At 34.5% G+C, this 19,431-nt stretch overlaps 3 protein-coding genes and 1 non-coding gene across 5 annotated transcripts; 3 read left to right on the forward strand and 1 right to left on the reverse strand.

Moving 5' to 3' along the window:
- The first annotated feature begins 1,597 nt into the window (after positions 1-1,597).
- On the forward strand, positions 1,598-5,646 carry LOC145592456 (uncharacterized). Of its 2 annotated transcripts, none has more exons than XM_081648918.1 (7): positions 1,598-1,850; positions 2,373-2,439; positions 2,532-2,590; positions 2,699-2,785; positions 2,895-3,034; positions 4,660-4,717; positions 5,112-5,646. In XM_081648918.1, the coding sequence occupies exons 2-7, from the start codon at positions 2,373-2,375 to the stop codon at positions 5,331-5,333; spliced, it is 633 nt and encodes a 210-aa protein (XP_081505044.1). In that variant the 5' UTR covers positions 1,598-1,850; the 3' UTR covers positions 5,334-5,646. The 2 variants fall into 2 exon arrangements, with proteins under 2 accessions (XP_081505044.1, XP_081505039.1); XM_081648913.1 differs by having other exon boundaries at positions 1,600-1,850; positions 5,097-5,646.
- A 1,397-nt stretch (positions 5,647-7,043) lies between these two features.
- On the forward strand, positions 7,044-7,116 carry TRNAA-CGC (transfer RNA alanine (anticodon CGC)). The gene has a single exon. It is a non-coding gene; the product is annotated as a tRNA-Ala (tRNA).
- Positions 7,117-7,263: 147 nt separating this feature from the next.
- On the forward strand, positions 7,264-12,653 carry LOC145592472 (uncharacterized). Its single transcript, XM_081648929.1, has 12 exons — positions 7,264-7,746; positions 8,463-8,626; positions 8,799-8,876; positions 9,232-9,311; positions 9,552-9,636; positions 9,757-10,176; positions 10,495-10,602; positions 11,515-11,582; positions 11,677-11,764; positions 11,848-11,919; positions 12,024-12,077; positions 12,244-12,653. The coding sequence occupies exons 1-12, from the start codon at positions 7,302-7,304 to the stop codon at positions 12,322-12,324; spliced, it is 1,743 nt and encodes a 580-aa protein (XP_081505055.1). The 5' UTR covers positions 7,264-7,301; the 3' UTR covers positions 12,325-12,653.
- A 136-nt stretch (positions 12,654-12,789) lies between these two features.
- LOC145592478 (ubiquitin carboxyl-terminal hydrolase 2-like) lies at positions 12,790-17,964 on the reverse strand. The gene is made up of 6 exons (XM_081648944.1): positions 17,859-17,964; positions 17,007-17,054; positions 14,931-14,977; positions 14,076-14,122; positions 13,857-13,959; positions 12,790-13,753 (listed from the first exon to the last, which is right to left on the reverse strand). The coding sequence occupies exons 2-6, from the start codon at positions 17,035-17,037 to the stop codon at positions 12,968-12,970; spliced, it is 1,014 nt and encodes a 337-aa protein (XP_081505070.1). The 5' UTR covers positions 17,038-17,054; positions 17,859-17,964; the 3' UTR covers positions 12,790-12,967.
- Positions 17,965-19,431: the final 1,467 nt, after the last annotated feature.

The raw sequence follows: 19,431 nt of genomic DNA on the forward strand, positions 1-19,431 counted from the left end.
GGTCGTGTCAATTTGGATTTGGTTGGATTGTTTCGAGTTATTGTCTTTGACTTTCTTGACATAATCAAGATACTTAATTATTTTTGTCGATATACTATTCAAAAAAATAAATTATTTTTGTTGATTTGTTCCCAAAGATGAATATTTCACTCACACAAAGAGTGAGGGATAGTTCAAGTGGTCAGAGGACTTAGCGCCTGTTTTCATTGATTGAACACAGCTGAACTGAGCTGAGCTGATAGAACTGAAATGAAATGAATATTTTATAAGAGAAGGAAATTAGGAGCTGAGCTAAGTTGAACTGAACTGAATTTCAACGTATGAGAACAGGCCCTTAGAGCTCTCCTCCCAATTTCAAGAAATCTTGGGATTGGCTTTCATCATCTGCGCCTTGTGGCTTAACAAAGATATTTTTTGATGAGAGGTTGGAGATTTGGAGTCAGCGAACTTAAGTTGTTATGAATAGAAATAAGAAAGCTATGGATGGTATTGTATCCCTACCTTTTAAAAAGTATTGTATGAGATAGCTCTTATGAATAGTGTTTGAACAATGATACCCTCTAAAATGTTTATTTACTTAATTGCCTTCAATAATGTTAATTAGCACTTTTTTTAAACTCTTAAAAATGGTGTGCGGACATTAATATTCCAAAAAATAAATAAAAAAATTTGTTTACATATTTTTCGTTATTAATGCTACTAACAACTAATTTGGTAATGTAAGGCCAAACCGAGGAAGCTTCCCGAATATTGCTAGTTATGGCGCTCGTGAGCCTGCCTAGTGTGAATAAAAAAAAGAGTGTATCATGTATTACTAAAAAATCTTAAACTATTAGATCTTTAAACTATTAAATGAAATTAAGAAGCTGAAACTTGTGATGATGAAAAAGTTATACTTTCTCAAATTCAGGAAGTATCATAGCTAAAGAATTTCACGGTTTGACTGGACTTTTTGCATGCCCTAGGCAACAACTATAGAGGTCTATTAGAGCAACTCTAATGATAAACTAATTTAAATTATTATTAGCTTGTCATGCCACTTATGATTTCAAGCTAACTTTCTTTGTAGCTATTTTGTACCTCAATGGTTAGCTATTAGCTTGCTAATTAAATAAAATATACTTTCTCAATTAACTTTACAAATTTAATTATTTTAATATATTAATCTTCAAAATATTTGAAAACTTTTTTCTCAAGTTAATTTGCATGACCAAGTTTATTGTATTTTTTAGTTCCAACCGTTAAGCTAGTAACTAGAGACTTTTGAAAATTATAAGCAAGTCCCTAGCTACAATTATTGGAGTTACTGTGCCCAATATAAATTGTCTGATCAAGGAGACAAGTTACAATTCTTATTATTTTTTTATTTACACGGTAAGGTCAACTGAGCCCCAACTTCTATCCTAGTGAAAAAAATAATTATAAAACTTTCTATCCTAATGTAAATTTCAAAGAAAAAAATTGTATGAGTTGTAACTTGTAAATGCCAACTTCATCAAAAAAAAAAATAAAAAAAAAATAAAAAAAAATAAAATATATAAATTAAAAATAAAAATTATGACAGCGTCTACTTGATAATCTTGATATCTTACTTCTCTATCGCTGCGAAACTTCTTCCATACCCTTTTGCGATAAACCGCCCTTCTTCTCCAGACATCCTATAAAACTTGATTTTGCCCTCTTTCTCCCAGTTCGTTAAATTTCACGAAACCCTAACCCTAATTTCAATTAAATTCTCTCCGACTAACCGATTAACGTCTTTTCTTTCTCAAATTCTTGTCGATTTCAATCAAAATCTCTCCGCTTAATCGATTATCGTCTTTTCTTTCTCAAATTCTTGTCGATTTCAGGTTTGTGTCCTCTATTTTCTTTAAATTTAGGGTTTCATTATCACGATTTGATTTATCTTTTTTGAAGTATTATTATTGTGTAACCTTGTTATAATTCTTATGGATATTAACATTTATTTAGGGTTTGTTTAGTGATTTCTAATTAAGGCAGAATACTGAAATTGTGGAAAATTGTATTAAGTATTAGGCTGTTTATTGCAATTGAAATTGTGATTCTTTCCCGATTTCTGATTGTTTCTTGATTAATTTTGTGTTTTATGGTGCTCTTTGCTTTTTTAACTGGCTGATGCGTCGATTATGTTCCAGAATAAAATGTAACTTTGAAATTCTTTGTGATTTTCTTGATTTTATGCCGTCATCTGGAATTTTGTAGTGATTCTGAAGTATGGAATATAGATTTGAAAAGAGAAAAGATTGTTTAATATTTCTGTGTTCTCTTTGTGTGCTATAAGCCCTTATAATTTCCTGATTGAATGTGATGTTATTTTCCAAACCTAGTACTGATTTATATGTTTGCTTCAGATGGCTACGAAGCCGCTTACAACCGAGGCTATTGCTCTAACTGAGAAAAAAATGGATATGAGTTTAGGTAATGTCTGACAGTCTGTAGTTCATTAACAAACGACGTATCTTTGAGATGATTTCATTGGGCTATTTTAATAAAGTTGTAATTTTGTGCAGATGATATCATTAAGATGTCCAAAACAAATGTTGGCAAACCCAAGAAGCAGAGGGTTTCGGTATGGCTCGTTATTGACTAGTGCTTTGTTTTATTTGTTGTTAAATGGTAATCATTATCAGATAACTCTAGGTGAATGACATTTCCCCTTACAAAACGTGGTTTGCAGAATAAAACTAGGATACCTACTAATGAAAAACAAGCTAGAGCTTTGAAGATGCGACAATATATGGATTCAAGGTCTACTCTTAGGCAGGTTGGTGGTAATAACTTTTTTTGGGTCTCTTGAAATCATCCCCTTACCCTAAATCTTCTTGTGTGATACACTTTTCTGAATATTGCCTTCTGTTTGCTGTTACGTTCAGGGGGTTCTTGCTCAGAAAAGGTCCAATTTTCAGGGAAATAGTTTCCCTTTGGCATCTGATGCTGCTCGTAAGGCAGTGGCTGCCCCCTTCCGCAATGGAGGTTTTAATCGTAACAAGGCCATTAACTGGAACAGACCAAGGTAAGGTTGTCTGTACCTTTTATGGGTTACCAACCATTTATAGTATTGTCTAATATGGGGACTATAATGAGATTTTATCAATAATTGCTTGGCAGGTAAATCATGATTCTGTTATACTTGACCCTTCCACCTGGTTCCGGTTATATATTAAGAACATTTCGCTGTTTTGCTCACTTGCTCGAAATGCCAGAGGGTCTTGAATGAGCTCCGTTGAGTTTTAAATACACCTTATTGGTTCTTAGGCCCATGTAGCATCTCTGCACCTAAATTACTCATCTGTTAAATGCATAAGGCCTCTGAAATGGTTAGCTTTCGCATTTACTTATGGTTTCAAATACCTTGACAATGGTGGCAAGGTGTTGTAAAGTTAATTGGGATGTCCATTGGGGGCTGAGGTAAGGTGTTAGGAGTTGATGCTGGATCATTGTGGAAAGATGCGTGGTTTTTATTCAATGTTGGAGCTGGTGAATTATCCTTTGAGGACAGGTCAAGAGTATGTGCAACAGTAATTTGCTGCTGGGGGAAATGATAGTTTATATGGGGTTGTTCTGTTATTCTCCTGACAGAGTTATTCATTTATTTGCACCCCCTGCTTTGGATAGTGTGATTTGCCAGTTTGAGGATTCATCAGCCTTTCTTGCACTGTTAGCTTGCCTGTTTTACTTTCCCTTGTCAGTGCAATTCCACATTTTACCGCTTTATGCCCAACTTCAAACCTGCTGCACAATCTAGACCCTGCCATGCTTTTGCAAACCTCAAGTTGCAACTTGATCTGTCTGTCTTGTTGCTAATTATTGATCCATCTTCTGGATCAGCTTAATATTTGCATATTGCCTCTTGGCTTTGTGTAGGTCTCAGCCGATATCCACCAGTTGTGACAAACTATTTCTACTGTAAATGCGTAGTACTTGTTCCTGCTTGTTACGTTGTCAGCCTTCAATTTGGGGAAATTTGAAGAATTTTGGGAAGTCTATGATGGATTATCTGGGTCGTTAGTGGGTTGAGGCTGTGTTTAGCATTGCATGCGGTGTCCTAAAATGAATGCAGTTGCTTTATCTTAACTGTAATCCAATAGTTGAGAATCTGGTTATGTTTGTGATTGGCGGTGCAGTGGCGTGCTTCATTTATGTATAATCTCCCATTGAAGCTATTACATTCATCAGAAAGTACATCATTGTACTAAGTAGCATTCAGTAATCCTTCAAGCTTCGTCTCATAAGAATTTGCCTGTAGCATGCAACTTCTGGAGGTGTTTGAACTCATGGAGGGCCATTGCTTCATGCTGGTTTCTTCCTTTGATTGTTTTGTCAAGTTTGCTTGCAAGTATTGGGGGTTTGGATGATTGGATCTTATCCGTACATATTTATAAGTCTTAAGGGAAGTACTTATCTGGAACAGCGTTATATGCAATTCTGTAGCTTGTGATTTTTGTCTTTGTTTGAAATATGGTTTGTTATATAAATTCTCTGGATAATGGATTTAGAATATGGCTAAGTCTTTTTACTGATGGGCTACGCTGGTTATTCATCTGATATTTGGGACCTTATGGTGGAAATTGCTGCCCTAGTTGAGTTCTATTTAACTATAATCTGATTTCACTTCTGTGATGTTGTCTTTTGTTGCAGAGCTGCTGGTCCGATGAGACGGCAGGGTAATGCATCAATGGGAAGCAATGTTCATAAGGTATTTTGTTCATTTTGTAGATCTGGTTTATTTTGATAGCCTTGGCCAAGATACAGGAAACCAACCTGAGCCCTTGCCTGTTTCACCCATTTTTCTTTTGGAATGGTTTGCCTTCAATAAAAACTTGAACTACTGATAACCTTCCTATGTTAAATTATGTCTAGTGTCTACCTACAATAATACATGGTGCCTCTATTATCATTTATTTGGAAGCTTGCAATTTAGTGCAGTTGTGATAGAATATGTCATAATCTCTTTGAAAGCAAACTGAATTTAGGATGGAGGTTGGGTTCAAGTCTTGGAAGTTGAGAATATGTAATCTTTATGACTTTTAAGGGTGTTTGTGTGAGAGCATGATATGATGTTTGAACTCTTGCAGCAACGACAACAGCAGCAACGGCAACAACCGCAGCAACGACAACAGCAGCAACCTTCTCAGAGAGGGGAGATGATGCCAACCCAGAAACCTAAAACATTGGATTCACTGTTCGCCAATATGAAAGAGCAGCGGTTGAGGACTTTTGCTCACACAAACAGTGGTGGTGTAGTACGTGGCGCTTTTAATCAGCCAAGGCAACCATGGCTAAGAGGTCGATTTGGCAACTACAGGAACTAAGGATTTTAAATATTTTGCAAGGGTTAAATTTGCTCGTTGGTAATATGACAAAATAGTCTCAAAGGAATGGTTGGTATATGATATTGGAGCCTCAAAACTTGAGAGGTCTTTGATGTTGCTTTTGATTACTGTAGAGCAAATGTCACTTTTATGTTAAACTTCTTCAATATCAGCTTCAATTTCAATTTGAAATCTGCCTTGTACAGCTGTTACTTTGTTTTTGCCGAAGGGGTTCAATCATGCAGAAATGCCTTTTGTTTTTGAGATATAATTCATACTTAGTATTTGGTTTAATACAAGTTAGTTTTGATCCTGTTTATTGTGTTATTGACTTACAGTGCATCTCAGTGCATAGCTCCTATGCATTTAGGAAGCATATAGGAGGAATCCATATACTTTTATGTTTCTGGAAAAAAGTAGACTCTAGTGGTTCATTATAATGTATCATTAACCATATAATTTTTATATACTATTATGCATAATGTACTATTAAAATATAAGTTGTCTATATATTACTTTTTGCATACTATTATGTATGTAGACATGTAGTGGTACTTTTTATCATCCTATATATATATTGAATATTTCCCCAAAATACTTGCCACTTGTCTCTTATTGTGAATGTAGTGGTACATTTTTCCATTATACTTGTACATGGTTGCTAACAAATAGCATCTTTGCGTTAAGGGTTAACCATAGACTGATAGTTGCAACAACAAATGCTTAATATGAGTACTCTAACTACATCAAATTACTTGCAACAGTTTGACTTTTTGTACAATTCACACATCTCGTTTTGACAATGTTTTCTAGTTATGAAAGCCAATGCAATCATGCAAGATGTTGTTTGGTCTATTTTAATGTATAGTTTCATAATTTAAACTTTTTATAGCTTTTATAAATATATAATATGAAGTAAAAGATATCGACGGTCAAACATGTACATTGACTAGTGTGTCCAGTTAAAATATTACAAGTAATCTGAGACATTTTAAAGTTCACATGATTTTTTAAAAGTTTTGTTTTCAACTGTTAGATTTTGTATTTTCAATTTAGATTTTGTACATGTAATTTTTTGTGCGAAAGAAGGGAAAAACCTTAAACAAACGAAAAACAAACAAGAAACTAAAATAAATAAATAAAAAACCCTAGCACACAACTACCCTCTCACCTTAGGAACCATTCTAGCCCGAGAGACGCCACTAAGATCCTCCAATAAAACGGCAAAAAGGTTTTATTTTTTCAAATTCTAATATGAAAATAAACATTATGACTAATCTAATAATGTATTAGTTCCTCTATTTTTTGACACATTTTTGTTATTACGCTTGTCAACGCATGTTTTTGACAATTAATATCTCTAATATCAACATTGTAAAATTATAAAAAATAGATATTAATAAAATATACATTAAAACGATTCAAACAAGATCTCATATGAATATGTTTTATCGTATCCATAAACGACAAAAGCGAATCAAAACGTGTTGTGTAAATAGTGTAAAATTCAAACGGTGTCAACTAAAAAAACGGAGAAAGTATATAATAACATCTATTTAGTTTATAAAAAGTAATAGGTTAAGGATGATATGTGAATAGTGTAAAAGTCAAAATAATACATTTTAAAGTAAAGATAAAAAAAGTTTGGCATTTCAATAGAAAAATAAACGCATACAAAATAAATTAAATTCTCAGTATAAGAACAAATTAGGGGGTGTAGCTCATATGGTAGAGCGCTCGCTTCGCATGCGAGAGGCACGGGGTTCGATTCCCCGCACCTCCATTTTTATTTTTTTGGATTTTTTGAAGCAAATTTTAATATTTTTTTTTCTAAATAATCCATTTATCCAATTTGATGACGTGGAATATGGCAGTCTTTTTAATTCAACCTCTCATAGTCTCATTCCTCATCTTCTCTTCCTATAAACTCTCACACACACAGAGGAGAGAGAAAGTAAAGCTTCTGCAATGGCACTCAACTTTACTTCTCCATTCATTCTCTCTCCTCCCATCAACTCTCACCACCATAAAACCATGTTCCTCTTTCTACTCCGGAACAATCTAGAACCTTCTCTTTCTTCTTCTTCTTCGTCTACTGTCAATTTCTGGAATTCTTCCGCCATTAATGTCACTGTTCGAGCTTCAACCAGCAACACTCAAAACGACGTCTCCGATGAAGAAGACGGCGGAGGAAGAGATAAGGTAGTGTTTGATGATGAGGCGATTAGTCGAGCTTCGAGTATGAAGGATGCGAGTGAAGTTCTTCAGATGATTGTTGAAAGTAGAAGTGAAAATGGCGGAATTGTTAGTTGCGATGATTGTTGTAGAATTATTAATGCTGCAATTTTGTGCAATAATTCTGATTTAGCTCTCTCTATCTTCAATGCTATGCGTTCTTCGGCTTTCGATCAAGGTAATTTTGTAAACGATTTTGATATATGCAGGTTTATCGCCGATTATAATCATTTTATCAGTGTTATTATTGTTTGATTACTGATTAATCTTTTAATTTCTATGAGCTTTATATATTTATTTCATATGTCCAATTATTCACTAATTATATAATCATATTATCAGTGTTATTAATGTTTGATTAATGATTAATCTTATTTGCATAAGTTTTATGTTTTATTTTTGTGTTTCCGATAATTTCTGCTATTTACAGGAAGAAAAAAAAAAGTTTAGGTTAGTTTTTCAATAAATTGAACCTTGATGAATTTGTTTGCATATAATATCAAGTTTTTATAATTTATAATTAAGGATAATTATTGATAATACAACTGAAAAACAGAGGAATAGTTGAAGTTTAGAGAGGTAATGTTGTCTAATGTTATGTACATAGTGTTTAAACTCTAAATTCTTGTAGTTAGCTCTTATGGTTGCTTTGCATGTATCTTTTTTTGCAGTTCATTGGATAAATTTGGAATCTGATGTGAAGTAGTGCAATTATTTGATGTGAATTAGGTTAAGATTTTGTTAAAGCATGGTTGTATCTTGTAATCTTGTATGGTATGAGTATTTGCATTCTAATTTGCTCCTGTATTGAGCCATGATCTTATTGGCTTTTAGCGCTTTATAAGTGTGAGTAAACGTGTGTAATTGCGTTGATTGTGGATTGTAAAATTGCAGTCTTAAAGGAGAATGGTGGCATTGTTGTGAGATGGAAATGGCCAAGGCCGGATTTGAACACTTACACAACATTAGTCATTGGTCTAGCTGCTTTATTGAGGGTAAACGATGCCCTAATTATCATTGATGAAATTTGTCGAGTTGGACTTTCTGCTGGAGAAGAGGTTAGAGCTAGCTGTAATTTGCTTAGAAATGATGATCTTGTAACTACTTAGACATGGTGTTTAGTGGTGTACTCTTTGATGAAGCGACAAGAATTTTTTTTATCAACATAATTCTTGGAATTCTGTATAAACACAGTGTAATTTGTCAAACTTATTGTGTTTGTAATTGCAGGTCCCTTTTGGTAAGATAATAAAATGCCCGACATGCATGGTGGCTGTTGCTGTTGCACAACCCCAACAGGGTATTCAAGTACGCATGTCAAGGTCTCTTGTGGTTTCTGATTCATTGCATCAAAGTTTAAGTCTAGAGCTCATAATATTACAGTCATGGCAGTACTCTCTCTCTTTTTTTTTTTTTTTGGGTGGGTTGAGGGACAGAAAATGCATATAATTACATCTCACTCAAGTTTTCACTCTTAAGGACACCAATTCACTATAAAAGTCTTAGAAGATTATCAGTCACTATCAATTTAAACCAAAGGAATTCTAGAATGCATATGAGTAATTATTACCAAAAGTCACTCTTGTTTGGCTCTGATATGAAGTGCTTGGATATATATATGTGATATTATATTGCTCACTTAATTCCATATGATCTTTTGTAGGTAGTATCTTGTGCAAAGTGCCGCTACCAATATGAGCTTGTTTCTGGAGATATAGTTAATATTGAGTCAGAAGAAATCAGGTTAGCATATAAATCTAGTCTTCAGGTCACTAATATAGTTTTTTTTTTTTTTTTTTGTACTGTCAAGACTTGATACCGGATTAGCATTACGCTCTTTCCCCAAGGCTGCAAGTAAAAAAAAAAAAAAAAAGCACAATGCTCCCTGCATTTGTTTACAATTTTCTGAAAGAAAAAGTATGTTTTGTGGTTTTGATCATGTTACATTTACTGTTTCTAAGGATCTCATCCTGCCGAACGCAGCATGGATGTTCCAGCGTGGAGAAGGTGGCTGGGATTTCTTCAAACAACAAAGCAAACCATTCCTTCTGCTGTCCATTCTATAGTGGTATAAATTCTTACACAGTATCTCTTATTCACTGAAAAACATGAACATTTTCAATTGTTTTGCAAGGTTTATTGTAATTGTTTCTTTCTTTAAAAATGACCATATAATTTACATTTCCAGATCCAAACCCCTTCTGGAAATGCTCGCACACATAAATTTGCGACTTCAACACCTGATGTCCCAGCACAGCAAGGAGAAAGAGTCACTTTAGCTCTAGCAGCTCCATTAAATGTCTTCAGAGAGGTTGGCCCCATTAGAATTAGTCCTAAATCCCCAAAGTACTACCCTTCAGAACCTCTTTGCTTGACAAACCATCGAGACAGCTGTGAATCTCTTCTTCTAAGAGCACCTTCTGCGGATAGCAAGCCATCTTTGCTTAATCCATCCATTGTCCTTCCACTTCTTGTGTTACTGGCCTCTGGAGATGCTGCTTCTGGTTTTATTAACCCCAGCTTGCCTCAGCTCTTGCCTGCTGCAGTTGCAGCTTCTCTTGCAATAGGTGCCACTTTTAACACGGTGGTCTTGCCACAGTTGGGGCAGGTAAGCCTATGTATGCGCATGCTCTTAAGTGTGCCGTTGTGAATTATTATGTTCTCTCACTTGTTTGGAAGGGATCGTAGTCCTATTAGAAGTATTTAGCACTGGTTTAGACGGTTAGATGTTCTTTAATTCTCCAGAGTCTCGTCTCAATTAGTTTGGTTATCAACACACCAAAAACCTAGAATAAAAGTGAAGTAGTAAGAGTAAAGGAAGAATCCGGTTACTTGGTCTGTCTATAATAAGAAGTAAAGAAAATTATGTAAAGTCAAATATTTTTGTAAGTGAACAAAATATGACTCATGTAGTCTCTGCTTCCAGCTGCCTCAGAGGATGGCAGATGCAATTGCTATAAAGCAGCAACTTCTGGCACAGTACGATTTGCTTCAGTCTCGCATCAAGGATCTTAAAGATACTGCTGAAAATGAGGTATGTGGAATAAAATGATTCTCTGCTGCTGCTATGTATATTGTTTTGTAAAAAAGCAGATCGTGATCACCTGATGAACACTCAGATGAGAAACAATTGAAAATCAGTTCATAATGTCTTGATTAAGGTTCATGGCTTCCATAATTCCTTAGCATTATTGCTTCAACATGAGTAAAAAAAAAAAAGTGAATGGAGCTAACAGTGAGTCTTGTTCACATATTTTCCTTCATTCTGAACTGGCTAGCTATCTTGTGAGACTTGGATGTGCTCTATGAACAATCAGGAGTAGTTGCAGATTGAATTGGTTGGTTTTATAGTAGGATGAAGGAGAAGAAGTTTTTTTTGTGAAATGCACTGATGGCAATCTTATATTCTTGATGTGTTTAGCTGGAAAGATCTGGTCGATTTTTTTAAGGATGTTAACTATTCTGTGATTCGCTATGAATTAAATTGACTATGCTAGCTTCTTTATATGGGCTAATGCAGCTTGAGCTTGAAGTTGTTTAGAACATTTGTTTTACTTGCAAACAAATAAGTGAATGGAGATCTTTGGATGTATTAACATCGTGGTTGTTTTGGACGGGCATTATAGTTGGTATCTAGAGGGTCTAGTTGTGGCTTTTTAGAGTTCCATATTCCAGATACCATTCTTGTGATACCTACGAAATATTTATCAAGTAAATACCAAGCAAATAAAGTAAACAATGACTTGCAACAACGGCTTAGTGTTGATGAAACATCGAAATTTTGATGGCTTCATATAGTGTGGACTTAAGAGAACAAAAGAGTAGTAAGCATTAATGGATTAATCTACTTTAGTATCATGGATTTGGTATGAGCTTGCATAACAGCTCGGTAATATCAATGAGCCAAAGATCACATTTTTCCAATTCAACTTTTCTCTCCTGCCAGGTTTGGATGTTGGCTCGAATCTGCCAGTTGGAGAACAAAATTTTTGCCGTGGGCGAACCTTCTTACCGGTGATTACACTGAAAAAGTTTCTTATACTTCTATTCATTGGTCTTATGAAGTTCATATAATTTTAGAGAGTTGTGTGATATTTTTTTCTTACAGTGCTAGAAGAAATAGAATCAAAAGAGTGCGTGAAGGTCTGGAAAACTCCCTTAAAGGACGTATGGAGCTTATTGATAGCTATGCCAGGGTATGTTCTACCAATTGAATATTGCGGAGCTTGTATTATGTTCGTATCACATTGTTTCAAAACATTTTTTTTCCTGGTTGCAGATTTCGTCTATGATAGAAATTGAGGTGGAATTGGACACAGATGTTCTTGCAGCCGAAGCTTCTAGCAATACGGTGAACATTAGTTCAGCTAGATCTCCTTCTTTCCATTCCTCCTGTGCGAAATAATCCTTCAATGAGATATCCTAGCATAACACTTTCATAATTTCTCTTGACAGGAAAATGTTGCCAAACAAATAGAGCAGCTAATGGAATTGGAAAATCTTGAAGAGGTTAGTCTCAGATTTCACATTCCTTATCACAGATCCTGAGGGTGAATCTTGCAGTACTGTATTTAGAATGCTTGCTTTTTTCATCGAATGAATTACTCACAATCTCTAAAGTTATCACTAACTTGCTGCTCTGGCATTTTTCTCTGTACATTCTTTGTTAAATCAGCGATGGAGACAGCAAATTGAGGCAAACGATGAGGTAGAAAGGCTCCTAAGCAATGAATCACTATCCTCAGAACAGGTCTGAAGCAAGGTGCAAATTTTCAAACCGCAACTATCACCCACACTGGCTTACAATTTAGGTGTTTTTCCGCCTGCTAAATAGTAGCTTGCTATACATCGGTGTGCTAACTCTCAGACTGCAGATTACCTCCCAATTACAAGTGATCAGATTCTAATTTAGGATCTGACATCAAGGTGCCTGAACATATTTCAAATCTAAACGTATAACAGGGCCAAAATTTTCATTACATTTTGTCTTTTTTGTTGCAGAAGATGTTTATCAATGTATTTTTTATTTATTGTTTTTTAATATAAAAATATAAAGTATAGATATCTAGATTTTTTTCATACAAATGGTTCAGTTGCAGTATAGAAATATTCATACTGATGAGTGATGATTGCCGATTTTCCTTCTTTTAGATGTCCTCATTTTGATTGTTGGTGTAACAACTAACAAGCAACACAGTGCCAAGTATAAGAGAAGAGCAACTGAAAAAGTTTAAACATGCCTTGCTCAATACAATAAATTGCATATAGCCGAATTCACTAATTAAACAACAAAATAGAGCATCTATCGTCGGAAGTACATGAGTAATGTTGTGAGGTATTCCCCAACTGACAATTAATTCACAAATAAAACAGACCAACCTTTCCCTGATCTCATAGAATCAAGTGGAGTTGCTTACTTTCTTCTGCTGCGCCTTCTCTATGAGAGGCTTCAACTGCTTCTTCTCCGCAAGAATCTTAAGGAAATTGAACAAAAATGGAATATAATTATGCTTCCTGCGGATGTTTTCTGTTCTCCACTTCTTGAACTTCTCCTCCTCCATTACAATCTTCTCTGTAGCAGCTTCAATACCAACATTTACTTCAGCGAGTTGCCGATTAAGTTCTTCAAGTTTGGTGTTTTCTGGTACCCCTGCTGTCCCTGACTGTGCAGCAGAGAGTTGTTGTAAAATGCGCTCTCTTTTTCTCTGACACTCCTTCAGCTCCACAGTATACAGCTCTTTCCTGTTTTTGATAACGGCCAAAAGATTAAACCTTATCTCGTTCTTTGAGTACTTCTCAATGCGCTCTTGGATGACAGGCTGAACCTTTTGCAGCCAATCGGAGTCATTTTGCCCCCCAGTGCAAGGGCCAAGGCTAATGGGCCCCTCCTTCAGCCCATCTAGCTCGTACAAGACTCCTTCATAGGGTAAATAGCTTATAAAATGGTAGACATCATCGTCCTTCGTTGCAGTTTTCTGCTCTTCAGGGACAAAGGGCTCAGGTCTAGCAAAACTATTGTGGGCTGTGCGAATGGCTTCACTGTTGTTAATAGCCAGACCTTTAAGTTCGGATGGAAAATTCTTGGTGAACTCTTTCAGATTTGATAGTTCTGGGCCAACATCAACATCCGGAGAATTTAGAAGAATAGACAAAATTGCTTGCGTCGCACATGCATTGTTAATAACCTGGAAAACAAGTTCAGCACAAAATTTACTCCCTGTTTTTCCCCCAGAAAAATAAATTAATAATAAATTTATTAAAATAAACTACTCATACATAAATGCTTACCTGGCTAGCAAAAAACAAGTTGGGATTTGGTTCCTTGATGACAGCACGGTCATCTTTTTCCCCAGGACGCCACTTAAACAGGAATATCAACCCATATACAGGCCTGTTATTGGTAAAATATGAGATTGAAACATGTATCACTATTTTTCATGAAGAAATATTTTGATAAACAGGAAGATTATTGATGTGTACTCAATGATACTAGAGGCGATAACTCACCGCAGACTGTCCAGAGTCTCCAGATCTAGGGAATACAGTTCTTCAACCTGGAACAACAGAATATCAGAGTATAAATCAGTACATGACCACAAATATTCATTGTTAGTGTCATTTATTCAAACAAATCAGTTTGCAGAGCCCAATTCATCGTAAAAGTGCCAAAGCTTTAATCAGGGAAAATGTAAAAAAAAATCATGTCTGCATCAATATGAACCTTCTAGATATATCCAGAAAGCCAGAAGCAACCAAAACACCAGTAAAATAAAAAAACAATAGTGTCCTCTACATCAACTTCAATAGAAGTCAGGTTTTTTCCAACAAGCTAACTTGGTTCTGATTTTGAAACTAGCAAACATTTATAAATATTCAATTGATTGGAAGCAAGAAAATCTTGTACCAATTTAGGTAACTCATACTTTACTTAAATTTTCTCTATAATACTCCATAGCTTCTTTTGCTATTAGCCAATTTACTAACATCTACAGTTAAAAACCCAAGTTTTTCTCTTATCAAGAATAACACATGTAGCTTGATCTCCTAGTCCCAAACCCTAATAACTTGATGAAAGTTGGTTGTGGTTTTGTGACAGAGTGATTTTCCGACTCCTTAAAAATAAAACTAAAAACCACAACTAAAGATGATTTTTAGCTGGAAACATTAAATGAGCCATAAAGATATTTATGTCATGAATGGAGTGATTTATTTATAGTTAATCAAGACCAAGTGCCTCACTAATTGAGGTTTTATTGTTACACAACAAAACCCATACACACATGAGACATGAATTCCGTGTAAGAACTATACATGGAATTAATAACTAACAATATTCTGATTGGAGACATAGAGAGATTATACCTGAACACCCTTCACTTGCATTTGCTGTATAAGTTCTGTAAATACACCTGAAATTCAACACATGTCAGTTGCAGCTTAATAACATTGAAAGAACAATTCAATTGAGCATCCAGCTAGGAAATGAAGAAAAACTAATGGTTATTACAAGCAATTAATCATGCACTGTAGCCTCAATTTTCCATGTATTATTTAAAGATACATTCCAAAACAACAAAGAAATTTCAGTATAGTAATAATCGGAAATATCTCATGGATTAATGATTTAGGTGTTCTGACCTGAGTTTTCTACATAGGTAAAAAGCGTTAAGTTATAGTTTAAATAATACAGTGTTAAAATAACAGCCAAACCGGCAATTATTAGGTCATAAGTCCCTCATTCATCGCAAAAATTATACAAATTCCAAATAAAAATTCATGAGCTCCCTTCCTTGTCAATGTTATCATTGACTTTTACTGTTACGCCTTGTGTATTTCCCAAATCATCTAAAACTAATCGACAACAATATTGCTCAGCTTCACCTTAATCTAGGCTCATTCTTTTTTTTGTGCGCAACATTTAATTGTTTTAGCTGATAAAGATGAGAAACTAAGTAAGTTAACCCAATAAGAGGCTTGTAACCAAGACCAATAACAGAGAAACAAAATATGAAATTAACATGTCTCTGGAGGTTTGATCCGTGCAGCAAAAACAAAAGGTAAACATGAACCCAACCACTAGATCAGTACTGCCTTCATATATAAGAAAGTAGCCATACACCAGGAAATACCATCTTTGGTTCCTACCATCCAATCACCGGTGAATCTATTACTGTAGAAAATCACCACTGGCATAAAACTTCATTATGTCTCACTTAGTATATCACAAACAGTCATCCCTAACTATAGAAAATCTTCCATATTAACAATTATGGAAACCACAAGAAGGAGATGTTTAAGAAAATCATCTAGCCATAGTTTCAAACTTTCAATAGCATCTTTTGTAACTGAGAAAAATAGATCAATGGGGATTGGGGAAGCACTTGACTGCAAAGCTTCTAAAGTCTGGTCTGTTTAGTAGTCATAGCATGGTAGAAAGGAGAGACACAAACAAACAGAGGAAATAAGAAAGCAAAACAATTGTCAAGCATTAAGCTTGTCCTGATGAAAGCAAAATGATGGTCAAGCATTAGGCATACAGGAGTTTTTTTGAGGGGAAATAGAGGAAGACAGTAAAAGAGGTATATAAAACAATTAACATAATGAAGTGCTAGGACAAACTACAGTCCTAGGGGCTTTTTTTTTTCTTTCCTTTTTTCGTGGAATTGAGATACGTTCATGTTGAGCACATTTCAAAACACTAGAACAAAAGTCGGGTATGGATTATGTATTTCCATGCAAATATTCCTATCAAGTCAAGTCATGTCACTAAAAGTGCAGCAGCAAAAATGCCAAGTAGCTCATTTTTCCTACAGCTAAGTCACTCTTTCCCGTGAATGAAAGATCAACTTCGCTACCACATTCTACTATTTGTTCCATAATCGTTTGGCAAATTTCCTCTATTCTTCCAAATTAAGTACTCGAACAAATTTAGTAATGTATAACTCTCACTACTTCAATAATAACTGCATATCAATTGATCCATTAAAGAGCCATGCCACATCAGCAAACGTTACCAAACAGAATCAACAAATCCAAGCTTTAAATGCAAACCATATAAGGCCAGATTCTTCACCACAAAAATCCACTCCAGAAGAGCTAGAATAGTATATAAACAAAAGAATTGCTAGAATGATTAGTGGAATTCTAGGAGGAAAAAAATCAAAAAATAATGAAGCTGGTGCAGCCCCTTACACACTTACTTGTTTAATGATTAGACATTTGAATTCAGAAAGGAATTACATCAGCTAAACAAGACTGAAACAATCCACACAAAATCAAAATTCGGAAATCAACTTAGGATTATTTGGAAGACAAGCATTGACATAAAAAAGTCAAGATTCCAATCCTCGTGTCAAATGCACAAGCAATAAGATATCAAAAAATCTCTACAACAACAAAGTAAAACCCTCACAAAGAGATGCAAAAAAAGCCATATACCAGGATCAGACTCGATTGTGCACCACGACATGATCGAAGACGAATGACCTGCGAAGAATAACAGCAACAAATATGAATCAATAACTTCCCAAATAGATGTCTCTCCGTCAATTTTAGGATCAACTCGAAAAAATATCAATTACTATACATTTTACTCACGCTCGTGCAATTTGTCCTAATAAGAGTTATATCAAGTATAATAGCAAATTTTATAGGAATGAAAGATTGTCCACACCTAAATATACTCTTGCTCACATTGATAGCACGCTAAAACCCTAACATTACCAATTCAGAGTTGTAACTAGGACTAATTACACTCTTATTTCTTCACTGTTCATAATCAATATGCCTACGATTAAACTCATCAAGAGCTCGGAAATTCATCTTTAACCACTGCTTTAAATCCGTATTTCACATGATAAACACCGAAATTCGAGAAAAATAAAAGTAATCTTTTTTAAAAAAATTTAAAATTAACCTAAGATAATTGTTCGAGCTTCATATTATAAATAAAACACCGATTAAAATCCTTAATTTCTAGAAAAAATCAAAAGAAATTCCGTCACAATTAAATACGTAAGGAAACAAAAATCGGAAGCACATAAAATAGAATGAATCATCTAATCACCACAATTTTCCATAACTTTGAATCACAAAATCAATTTACAGAATTTTATCATCTTTACAAATTCTAACACTAATAATCAACAACAGAATTCTAATTATACAAGCGAAAAAGAGAAAAAAAAAAAAAAAAAAAAAAAAATCAGTTTCATCAAATTTGAGCGAAATTCGCAAACAAGGATTGAATGAATGTAATCATGGAATTGAATTACGAAGAGAGAGAAAAACCTGAAGAGGAAAACCTCAAAAAGAGAAAACTACGGAGCTACTTTGGCGTTGTGCAACAATGGAAGACCTAAACCCAGAGGAGAGAGAAAATAGCTGGTTTATGAAAGAGAGAATGAAGAAAACTGAAGAAGAAAAAGGAAGATAATCTCACTCTAGTGAAAGCTGGGTAAGCTGGCTTATTGGGCTGAAGAAGATAGACTAATAAATTGAATTGGGCTATTGGATTGTTGTTGATCTAGTTGATAGCGGAGAAGCCCATGGTCCAGTATGAGACTCGCCGACTCTTTTTGTGATAACGGAGTTGTTTGGTATCATTTTCTGTTTTTTGGTTTTTTGTTTAGAGATTTCAAAAGTTGCTTGATAGGAAATACAAATTACGAAGTAAGAAATATTTTATTTTGCAATTGAACCAATTCGTAATATTTAGGGTCTCTTCACATTTACTGAACTGAACTGATTGGAGCTAAACTAAGTTAAACTGAACTGAGCTGAAAAAAATATTTTATGAGAGAAGAAGATTAAGAACTTAACTGAACTGATTGAAATTGAACTAAATTAAACTAAAATTAAGCTGAAGTGAACATACCCTTTATGAGAAATTGAGAGGCATGACTAGCTTAGGTATGGTCTTAGAAAACACACTGGTTTTTCAAGGAAATGAAATTTTCACATAATAATATTGTCTAACTATTCTTGAGCTAGGATCATAAAGGAAATTTTTATTCAATTCAGGTCGTACTTGTTTGAAAAATGATATTTGTATCATTGATTAAACCATAATTTGTTTTATCATTGTTCGAAATAATTCATCTTAATCAAAGTAAATCGACTCCAAATTAGAGGCTTAGGATTGTATCGTGCGAATGTTAGGCTACTCGTGAATATGAATTGGCTAGACCCAAACATGACATGAAAGTCGTGTCTAGCCAACCATGCCATGTATATGGCACATCCCATCCTTCATCTGCTCATTTTATATCATGTCATGTTTTGATCGAGCTTGATTAAGCCAATCATCATCCTTTTTGTATCATACTATATATCTTACTCCACTACCAAGCCTATCTCAAACAAAGAGAAAAAAACAAACTTTGTCAATGGAGAAATCATCACAAATAAATCAATTAACAAATTATACTTGATTATAATAAAAGGTGAGTATTCCACAAAAAAAAAAAAAAAAAAAAAAAAAAAAAAAAAAAAAAAAGGTGAGTACGATAAGTGACTAATACAAAACCATTGATCAAGTAATCTATAGATTAGGAATGTATCGCACAATGCCAAGTGCCAAAGCTATGTTCGATGATATCAACAGTGGGTCAGCTACTAATTGTGTATTAAAATCAGGATTAGTTAGTTGCTAAATTATCGTAGTATTTCCTTATCTTAAGATTGAGTAGCATTGTTTCTCTTTCTAATGGACGGCTCCGACACTTAATGCGTTGCCAAATCGTCAATTGACACCAAACATATGCAAAAAATTAGATATTACTAGAAATTCAAAAGTGGGGGAATTTGAACTCCCCAGAATTCGTGGCTAACGTAAATCTAACTGCCTAACTACCTTTTGTGA

The sequence above is a fragment of the Chenopodium album genome, chromosome 2 (assembly GCF_948465745.1).
Source record: "Chenopodium album chromosome 2, dcCheAlbu1.1, whole genome shotgun sequence".
Lineage (NCBI taxonomy): Eukaryota > Viridiplantae > Streptophyta > Magnoliopsida > Caryophyllales > Amaranthaceae > Chenopodium > Chenopodium album.

Excerpts from the sequence above, each read along its gene's own strand:
- LOC145592456 (XM_081648913.1), top strand. The coding sequence starts at position 2,373 with ATGGCTACGAAGCCGCTTACAACCGAGGCTATTGCTCTAACTGAGAAA. Across the intron at positions 2,440-2,531 it reads AAAAATGGATATGAGTTTAG|ATGATATCATTAAGATGTCC; the intron begins GTAATGTCTGAC and ends AATTTTGTGCAG. Across the intron at positions 3,035-4,659 it reads ATTAACTGGAACAGACCAAG|AGCTGCTGGTCCGATGAGAC; the intron begins GTAAGGTTGTCT and ends CTTTTGTTGCAG.
- LOC145592472 (XM_081648929.1), top strand. The coding sequence starts at position 7,302 with ATGGCACTCAACTTTACTTCTCCATTCATTCTCTCTCCTCCCATCAAC. Across the intron at positions 7,747-8,462 it reads TTCTTCGGCTTTCGATCAAG|TCTTAAAGGAGAATGGTGGC; the intron begins GTAATTTTGTAA and ends GTAAAATTGCAG. Across the intron at positions 9,312-9,551 it reads ATTGAGTCAGAAGAAATCAG|CATGGATGTTCCAGCGTGGA; the intron begins GTTAGCATATAA and ends TGCCGAACGCAG.
- LOC145592478 (XM_081648944.1), bottom strand. The coding sequence starts at position 17,037 with ATGTCGTGGTGCACAATCGAGTCTGATCCTG. Across the intron at positions 14,978-17,006 it reads CACAATCGAGTCTGATCCTG|GTGTATTTACAGAACTTATA; the intron begins GTATATGGCTTT and ends GTTGAATTTCAG. Across the intron at positions 13,960-14,075 it reads GAGACTCTGGACAGTCTGCG|GCCTGTATATGGGTTGATAT; the intron begins GTGAGTTATCGC and ends TACCAATAACAG.